At 35.2% G+C, this 10,386-nt stretch overlaps 1 protein-coding gene across 2 annotated transcripts; it reads left to right on the top strand.

Moving 5' to 3' along the window:
• The first annotated feature begins 1,264 nt into the window (after positions 1-1,264).
• On the top strand, positions 1,265-5,786 carry LOC132036699 (uncharacterized). 2 transcript variants are annotated; one of them, XM_059427080.1, is made up of 2 exons: positions 1,265-1,282; positions 4,870-5,786. In XM_059427080.1, the coding sequence occupies exon 2, from the start codon at positions 4,885-4,887 to the stop codon at positions 5,623-5,625; it is 741 nt and encodes a 246-aa protein (XP_059283063.1). In that variant the 5' UTR covers positions 1,265-1,282; positions 4,870-4,884; the 3' UTR covers positions 5,626-5,786. The 2 variants fall into 2 exon arrangements, with proteins under 2 accessions (XP_059283063.1, XP_059283062.1); XM_059427079.1 differs by lacking the exon at positions 1,265-1,282 and adding an exon at positions 1,289-1,363.
• Positions 5,787-10,386: the final 4,600 nt, after the last annotated feature.

The following is a 10,386-nucleotide window of genomic DNA, read 5'->3' as shown; positions in this document are numbered from 1 at the left end:
GATGGAACACCACTACCCCCAAAGTCTTGACCAGTCACTTTATCAAAAAAACATCACTTTCCTCCTCCACATGGGTTACATATTCTAATAAGGGTGAGACCACTATAAGCTCTTCAATCAAGTTATACACAAATGCCTCCAAAATATCCCCATCTCCCAAACATGCAGCAATCCTCTAAGGGTTGTATCCCTATCAGATTTGATTTCTACCAATACCACACTATCGACAAATTTAACATAAATGGTGCATTTATCAGGGTCATACCCTAATTCTTTCACACAATCAAGCAATTCAAAGTAACAAAATCTATCTAAATCCATACGTGTAAATTCAGTTACTTGTCCACCAACGTAGGGTTTTTTGCCAGTCGTTAAATTACCACCATGGTAAAATCGCAAAGTAATCAGTTCATAAGACATATTTCCACCTGAAAACAGTACAAATACTTCAATTTCATAGTCAATGAAATACACAACAACCAAATTGACATTTACATTTTCAAGCATTTACCCAGTCATTTACACTGTAAATTTGTAGAAAAATTAAAGACGCAAAAAAAAAACCCTAGTTCTAATCGCACAATACAGAAACAAAATGAGACAATGGACTAACCTTTTAGTTTTTAATCGATTTTTGCCCTCCAAACGTCAACAAAAAACCCAACTTGGAATCGTCCAAGTTCAGACAATCACCAACACTTCGATTAAAGGTTTACGATGAAGAAAAACTAAAAAACTGTATGAAATCCGACAATATTGAGCAGGTAAACTATAAAAATAAATGATTTAGGACGAATATTGAACGATTTGTTGTTTGTCTTTGTCGTTTGATTTTCTACATTTGGGCGTCTGATGTGTGTGTTTAGGTGGGTTAGGGTGATGAAACGGGTTTGGGGGTGTTAAAATGGGTATGGGGGGTTAAATGGGTTTGGGTATTAAAATGGCTTAATTATTTTAAATATATTATTATGACGTGATTATAAAATAAATTAGTTCATTTAATACGTGGCTTCATCCAGGCGAGTGTTGCCCACGACATTCACCGATTGGGAGTTTGGTGTCGAGGGGTAGTTTAATTCAGTTTTCTTTGAATTAAGCGTGTAATAGGTCGTTAAGATAGTTTGCAGTGTGATATCGACTTTTTAAGATAGTTTGGTTTGATGTCTTTTGCCTTTGGGCATGTAATTGGGTGAAGATGCACAAAATGTTTACGTCGGCTTAGGGTTTTGAGTATCCCCTTTTCTTTCATCCCCAAACTAAGCGTTGCTATTGTGAACAAAAAGTTTTCATACAACACACAGCGCAGCCTCGTGTGAAGATGGAACGCTCACCCCAAGAACTACGGCCCTGGTTCTCGCACTTGGTATCCTCATTTCACCCCTTTTAACTTCTTGTCTTGACATGAAACTGCCTAATGTTGACTTGTTATTGAGATACGATTGCTTGTGTGCGGATAGTTGTTTTTCTTTTCTATTATTTGTTTTAGATACTGAGATAACATCTTCCATACTAATGTGTAATACCGGTTCATATGAACCCATTCCTGTATATGTTGTAATAAATTCACTAAATAAGTATAAGTTAATAGATTTTTGAACCACATGGGTTGTGGTAAAATTCTCAGATGTGCCCTAAATTCCTGGTAGAAATAACTGCTCCTCCCCTTATAAGGTGTTAACAACTATATTGTGGCCGGAAGCAAAGATGAATAAGATGGAGAATAAAGTTGTAGATTTGAGGCAACGGATGTGCTCCCATTTCTGTTGAGTGAAGATTTGAAAACCTAACTTATTCTTGGAGATGTCTTGGAGAGTATATTGTGGTCATGCCTATGGCAGGGGCTAGGTTTCACTGTCAATATGTGTTTTCCAGGTGAACACCGCGGGGGTTGTAAAAATGAATTATATTATGTATTTTCACTTTCTAAACCAATTATGCAAAACTAAAGAATAGATATTCAACATTATTGCCACTCTTAGTGGTAAATTGAATTTTTTTTATTGTATTAGTGTCGAGTTGGTTTTGGTTTGGACTTTATATGAGTTACTAGTATTCATATGATATAAAATTTATTGACATTCAAAATTCTAAGTTCAAGCTTGAATAATATGATAATAGATAAAAAACAAGACATTTTTATGCAGCTATAGTCCAAACATAACCCCATACAGGCAAGCCTCTTTAAAAGCTTACAAGTCCCAGAAGCACAAATACGCAACTGCAGAAAGGTATAGCAGTCATCTTGCTAATTTTACTAAATACAAATAACAGCTTAAAGCAAAAGGGCAATAGAGAATCAGTTACATCAATCTAATCATTTAACACTTCTTTTTTGAAATATGTAAGTATGAACAATTTATTAACAAACAAGAGAAACATAAAAAATAAAAATAAAAAAATCAAAACATGGTCCTTAAATTTCACACTTAACTAATTCCAAAAATTAAAAACAAAGCCTAAGAATATATTGGCAAAACGGACTGAAGATACAAAACTGTAAGCGTGATTGAAGAGTTAGAAATTAATTGGTACCTTCAAGAGCGAAGAGCCGTAGAGGAGCAAGAGAAAGAAGCTTTAGCATTTTTTCGAGTTTAGGGTATTGTAATGTACGGGCTGTCTCGGCCCAATTCAGACTTGAATCTTCATTTTTTTTGCACGGATTGCCCTTCTTTTGGGGTGGTCTTTAAATTTTTACCCTTCATATTTGTGTTCTTTAAGTTTTGCCCTTCGCTTGAATACCTGAAGTTCTGGGTTTGAACCCTCGCTCAGACATAAAATAAAAAAATAATTTCACAAGGCAGGGCTAGAAGGAGTGTATGCTGGATCCGACATACAATTCTTAAGGAAAAACTAAAGTTATGCCGGAGGGGGCAGACTTTGTCTTGGGACATATATAGCTCTAGTTTCGGATGAGCTTCTCCCAATTATGTCTGGTAATAGAATAGGGCGGCTTGCTCTGACCAAGACTCCACTTTTTGCTCCGTCCGCGGAGCGTATGAATTTCCTGGAATGTAGATAGACCAAAAGAGGGAATGAAGGGATAGGAATAGGAATTATAGTACCATTGGAAAAAAGGGCACCTGTGGGATATATATATATATATTAACTTTTCAAGGCAAATTTTTAATTATGCCTTAAGGAAAAGTTCCGCCTTATGCGACATACTTTTAGTTATGCCTTAACTAAAAGTGTGCCTCGTAAAATATAACCAAAAGTATGCCCGTAAGGCGGAGCTTTTCCTTTAGGCATAACTAAAAGTTTGCCTTAAGGAAAAGTTGTGCCCTATGAGGTATACTTTTGCTTATGCCTTAATTAAAAGTCTGCCCCATAGGCATAGTTCCTTAAGGAAAAGCTTTGCCCCATAAGGCATGACTAATCTATGCCTTGAGGAAAAGTTATGCCCCCTCTAGCGTAACTTTAGTTTTTCCTTAAGGACTTTATGTTGGATCCGGCATACACTCCCTCCATCCCTGCCTTGCGAAATTATTTTTTTATTTTATGCCTGAGCGGGGGTTCAAACCCAAAATCTCAGGTATCCAAGCTAATGGCAAAACTTAAAGACCGCAAATATGAGGGGCTAAATTTAAAGATCATCCCAAAAGAAGGGCAATTTTGCGAATTGCCCTTGAATCTTTAACTACAAGGTCCCAAGTTCAAAAGACCAAAGTTCTGTGCCTTTTCTACACCTAAAAATAAAAAGGCATAAAAATAATATTCTCCTTCAAACTTTTATATAATGGTAAATTTCGCCTAACATATTTATCTAGCATCATCTATAATCTTTTTTATGTTGCATTATTCTCTCGTTTTCTTTTTATAAAGAAAATCATGAATGTTTTGATTATATCTCTTTTACAACCTTTTTATAATTTAGGCAGAAATTAAAAAAAAAAACAATTAGATATAACCTTTTAATTTTCTATCATGTTAAAAATGTTTTGTACAGATTAGATATAACCTTTTATTAACTGCTTTAGATAAGCTATCAAACGGGCCCAATTATTTTTTTAAGCTTATTTTAAGCACAAAATGACTTTATGTTGGCCAGCTAAACACTCAAAAAAGCTGAAAACCAAACGGGCTCTTAGTGACTTTACTAGTTATTTTTCAGAGCCTTGAAGAAGTAATTAATTTATGAGCACCTACAAGACTACAGTTGAGCAGTCTACCCTCCAAGTGACTCATTTTGCTTCTAATTTTTCTGAGTAGATCTTTGATGATTAGTTGATGGTAGAACAAGGAAACTTGTAGAGTTTGTCGATTGTTATTGCTACTCGGACTATTTTTTTCTAGTTGCTAAAAGAATGAATTGGATATTCCAATTAAAGGAAGCTGAATACTTTCTTTCGAATTCCAAGTAAAAGATGTGTGTGCTACACTGCTCTACTGTTGTTGAATAGTTACATAAAAATTAGTTTCTTCACTACATCCATCTATTCGTAATGTGAAAATACCATGTGATTGTAAATTAAACGTGATAAAGAATCCATCAGAACTGTATTTCTGTTGAAACTTTTTGTCATTTAGACTTGTAAAGAGTTGTCTAAATTAGTATAAGCTGTTGTCTGTTGATTTTTACTGAAGTGAAGTGAAGTAAACAACTTTAACATTTACATCAATTTAACTCATCTAATGTTATTTCTACAGTGTCTAGTTCAGAGTAAGGGGGAGAGGATAGGAGAGAGGGTAATCCCTTTTGTGCACAGTTAGCTCAAAGAAAGTAATATTCTTTTTGAAACAATTAGACATAGCACGTATTCTTCTGTTTTAACTGTTGGTTTGTGTTATATGCCTACTATCTTTGGGGTTCTTCCTTACTTCTTTCAATCTTTGCACAACGACGTTCTCAGGTTTCTTTTTCCCTGGCAGAATCAAATTGTTGAGATGAGAAAAGACAAGCCAGCTGTTGCAAGTTCAAGTAAAATCAAATTTGAAGACTCTGATGAACATGAATCTTCGTCTGAAGATGAGGAGGCAAAGGAGATAGAGGAGGAGCTTGCGGATGTGACCTTTGAGGAATTGCAGAGAGCACGGTCTGATGGGTCGGACGCAGTGTATAGGAAGCTTAATTCGGAAGGGAAAAATAGCCGAGCGAACAAGAACAGGCCAATGGAGATGAGTAGCAAGAAGCCAGTGAGCAGATTTAGGGAAATTATCCTAGTTCCTGAAAAAGCCACGCGTGACCCTCGCTTTGAGTCTTTAACTGGCCAGCTCGATGTAGAACGGTTCAAAAAGAGATACAATTTTCTTTACGAGGATAATCTTCCAGCAGAAAAAGAGGAGCTGAAGAAACAGATGAGGAAATCAAATGATGCAGAAGAGATAAGTGAACTGAAAAGTCGCATTTCTTGGATTGACAAACAATTGAAATCAGCCGGAACGAAGCGCACTGAGAAAGAAATTCTGCAAGAGCACAAGAAGAAAGAGAGAGAGGCTGCTAAGCAAGGGAAACAACCTTATTACCTCAAAAATTCTGAAATTCAGAAGCGCAAACTTATTGAGAAATACAAGGAACTCAAAGCATCTGGCAAACTGGAAGCATATATTGAGAAGAAAAGGCGCAAGAATGCTTCGAAAGACCACAGATTCTTGCCATATCGGCGTCCCGGCGAGAAAGAAAACTAGTGAAATAACAGGTTTGTTGAATGCTGTAGCAATTTTTTTTTTCTTGGGTTTCTCCTCACAAGTATGTAGAGAACTTACCTGCTAGGCATGACAATGGGCCTTTCTCATTCAAGGTGTAGAGGCATCTAGTGAAATAACAGGTTTGTTGAATGCTGTAGCAATTTTTTTTGTCTTGGGTTTCTTCTCACAAGTATGTAGAGAACTTACCTGGTAGGCATGGCAATGGGCCTTTCTCATTCAAGGTGTAGAGGCATCAGTTCTTTGTTTACTTCAAGGGGCCACTACAGGGCTACTCCTATGTATGGCTCTGTATAGCTGGACTTAGAGCCTGTTTGGATGGGCTTATGCCTATAAGGCGCAAACAGTTTATAAGCTAAACAAAATAAGTTGGAGTAGTCCAACTTATTTTTTGGCTTATAAGCTGTTTTCAGATTATAAGTTGCTTTAAATAAGTTAAGTCAAACGGGCCCAACTATTTTTTTGAACTTATTTTAAGCACAAAATGACTTTAAGTTGGCCAGCTAAACACTCAAAAAAGCTGAAAACCAAACGGGCTCTTAGTGACTTTACTAGTTATTTTTCAGAGCCTTGAAGAAGTAATTAATTTATGAGCACCTACAAGACTACAGTTGAGCAGTCTACCCTCCAAGTGACTCATTTTGCTTCTAATTTTTCTGAGTAGATCTTTGATGATTAGTTGATGGTAGAACAAGGAAACTTGTAGAGTTTGTCGATTGTTATTGCTACTCGGTCTATTTTTTTCTAGTTGCTAAAAGAATGAATTGGATATTCCAATCCTTTTAATAAATCAAAATAACAAACAACATGAACTGCTCATAAAAATTATATCAAGATTAAGAGTATAAGTACATTTAACGAACAGGAGAGCTTATTTTATATAGCCAGTATAAAATACTTATTTCCACTTGGTTTATTCAATACATTCAAAATGTACTAGTACAAGAAGTTGAAACTGTACGAAAAATTATACATAATCTTGTACTACAATCATTCAGATGGTTTGTCCAATTTCCATCTTAGATTGTGAACATAAACTTTATACTAACTTATAAGAACTGATGATTTAATTTTTCGTGTATAAGTAGAAACTCTATACATAATACACTAAATCATTTCCTATATAAATCAAGGACACACAAATGAATAAATGATCTATTTAAAATAGAACTTTATTAAATCGAATAAATAATTAAACAATTATTCCGTAAAGAATACTATAACAAAATGCATGGTTCACAGTATATCCTAATAGATATATGTTAGGAGCATAAAACCAAGTAAAATACAAGTAGAGAGAGGAGCTTCCTTTTAATTTGTGAGAAGGTTTTTTTCTTCATAGGTCTTGGCTTTTTTACTCGGAAAAGTAGTGATGGTTACCTCTTCTCTTTTGGTTGAATTGGAAGTATATGCTTTCGCCTAATTCTGGGGAATGTTCTGCTGGGATTGAAAGGACCACTATACCAAAAAATTTATTGTTTTGTAGTAGAAGATAACCTGTAGGGGACTAGAATTAATGAGAAATCCTTTCATAATTGTCCGTACAATCAACTAGTCGTTGTAGTATAGTGGTAAGTATTCCCGCCTGTCACGCGGGTGACCCGGGTTTGATCCCGGCAACAGCAATCTGATTTTTTTGGCACATCTCTAGGTCACTGAACACATCATCCTAGATAGGAGAGTATGGAGGTCGAGGATTAGAGTAGGAGACAGTCGAGCTTGTTCTGAAAACGTTTTTCTTGAGCCGGGAGTCTATTGGGTACGTATGTTGTTGTTGTTACTTGTCTTTAGAGTTTAGACTATCTAGTCCTGTACAGTGTGAGTTATCAAGCCTTTGTTTGCAGTGTAATTTACTTGAAGCTGGACCTAGAAGGAGGCATTTAAAGGTTCCTACATACACTTTTACTATCTAATCAGAGTAACATGTCCTGTGTTTTTGGCATTTTGCTTTAGCCCTTCTTGGTGATGTCCCCTTTTAATTTCATTTTGCAGTTCCTGGTTACTATATTAGTATCTTACAGAACATTCCTGAGACTGAACTTTTTTGTCATAACTCTTTTTCCTTTAATGATTTTTTGATCAATATCTCCTGATGAAAGTATTTGACTCTGTTAAGTAATGTGGAAAGCACGAAAAAATAATTGATTGGATTCGTCAATATCTCCTGATGAAGGGATTCGACTCTGTTTACTTATTAATTCTGTAACATATCTATCAGTGATGAATGATCACGGGTATTACATTATTATACTAAAGAAAAATCCGAGCATACATATAATGCAGAAGGAAACATGTTACTCTGTTCGTAATTCATACTTCAACCCGAATACTGATTTTCAATCTTTTGTATGTGTGCTATATTCGCCTATACATAGTGTATAACTGAGTGAGCACCCTGTTGTGACCCTGGCAACACACATTTGGACCATGTGCAATTCGTTTGTTGAAACTGAATGATGTAATTGGTGATCATTAGGCAGTTAGTTGCTGTTTGAAAAATTGGACTTGAGAGACTGAATCATACATGTTATCTCTGCCTTACTTTCTTTTTTTGGTATCAAGTTGAATAAGATATCATGTGAGTAGTTGAATAGCTTCGCATTATGTTTATCGTGGTCCTGACCCTGCATTAGTGTGTGAAACTTACTAGAGCTAACTGAATAACATCAAATTACATGTTCTATCATTCATGAAGATGCTGCAATCACATGCTGCCATATACAAAATTAGAAGTTCTAGTCAGTGGATCACGTTGCTTTGGGCCTTCTATTCTTTTGTATTTTTGCTGCAAAGTGTGAAGCTGTGGATTGTGGACTAATTTGGTTAGCAACTATGCTAATATAATAGTACAAGTCCAGTACTTAGATGTGAATAGAAAATTAACTCTGTTTCAATAGAATGATTATTGTTAGGGAGGTTATTTGCCTGGTATTTTCCGGGGCATGTGCAACATTAACATATGTTGAACTCACATGTTATAACAGTGCAGGGCTGGCCCTCATATTCCGGATCGTAGTTAAGGTTTTTTCCAGTAAATATGAAATCTATAACAAGCTAAGCAAAGCAAAAATACCTTGGCATCTTCAAACTAATAAACAAGTCTGCAACAGGAAAACGCCATAATAATGCCTGCAAATATTGAATGTAAGGACCAAGTTGAGCAAAAAAAGAAATACAATTACTCCAAAGTTGCATGTGGCTTCTGCGTTAATTAAGGGGTATTTTGACATTGATTTTATTTCATTCATAAATGAGGGCCAATCCAATCATGGAATTCCGGGTTGTCCGTACAAACCTCTAAAATAAACTAAGTTAAAATGCGTTAAGATCTTCATTCAAGTTAAAGTGTACAAATGATTGATGAAATAATATATGTTTTGAAGATTTGCCAGTTCAACAAATATTTTTCCACTTTATTCATGCCAACTGCCAATCACATGATCAGCTGTGCACAGCTTATTTCATATACGCGTGGAAGAAGAAGAACAACGGAAGGCGACGCAAAGAATGTTTGTGTTATTAAAATTGGAATTCGTTCTTCTTGTTAAACAAGCAACAAAATTGAGACAAATTAAAACTGGCCCCATATATGCATCATATCATGTTAAATTTCTTGATTTGGTATTGAAACATCGAGTGCAAGTTAGTACTTTTATGCCTTCACCTATTACTTTCCAACTAAATATCCACGCAAGGACAATTTGAATTGTTACATCTGAAGTTAAGAAAAAGCACAAAGAAACAAAGTTAGGAAAGATGTAATGCCTTTGAATACGATAGTGCCTTTGCTCCATCAGTAACATATATTCTCCTTACTTGTCCTATTAGGCTTCCTACTCTGTATATGCATAGTCTTCTCATAGTTTATTACGTTATGTCTTACATTTTTGTTTGTTTTGCTTAAGCAATTACTACTGTAATTCTCTACTTTTTAGGACACAGCTGGCAAACCCCATCAAAGCCATTCACCATTAATTAATGGGTCGGACTCACCAATACCAATTTAACATCAGGGCAGTTTCAAATTGGTATTTGGTTTTACAAAGGATTAGTGAATGAACTGATATTTCGTATTCACTAACTTAAAACTTTGAACCTGCTTTGTATGTTTTAGATGTCAAATTCTGGAAAGAAAATGAGATAAGGACAATTGCGTAACCTTATTGAAATAATGGGAATGCTTCTCCTATGTGTTGAAAAAGTTGCAAGCTTGATTACATTTCAACGTGGTCGCTACGCTCTCTTTTATTGTTCTTTATTACTAGTAAAATCAACATATATCCTTTTAATTATCAGTTTCCTTTAAAGTCTCTAATTTACCAATTTTCCAGTTAAATACTCATATTGATGAGGACCATACTCCAAACTCAGCTCCATTATTATATAATTCATCCATTCATGGCTTGTGCTTTTCTCCTTTGATGGAGAAGCTACCTCTATGTACGGTGATTTAATTTTTGGTTAAGGAAATTAGCAAAGAAAAAAAAGGAATTAGAAACTGTCAGGATCATCCACCTAACCTATTTTTCTTTCACCTTTTTTACTCTCACAATATTTAAATTGCTCGAATGGGTAGTTGAAAGATAAGAGAACAGTTTCCCTAACTCGATGACCAATGCTAGTTACAATCAAAATATAAAACTAGTATTTGGCTAGATTAGTTGCTTTAGTTTGATAAAAATGAGGTAAAATGATTTAAAACATGAAGCTAGAATGTTATAAGCCAGATCCTATGTTTACACT

This window comes from Lycium ferocissimum, chromosome 11 (assembly GCF_029784015.1).
Source record: "Lycium ferocissimum isolate CSIRO_LF1 chromosome 11, AGI_CSIRO_Lferr_CH_V1, whole genome shotgun sequence".
Classification (NCBI taxonomy): Eukaryota; Viridiplantae; Streptophyta; class Magnoliopsida; order Solanales; family Solanaceae; genus Lycium; species Lycium ferocissimum.
Note: the sequence above shows the minus strand (reverse complement) of the source record. Positions and strands in the feature narration are given on the sequence as shown.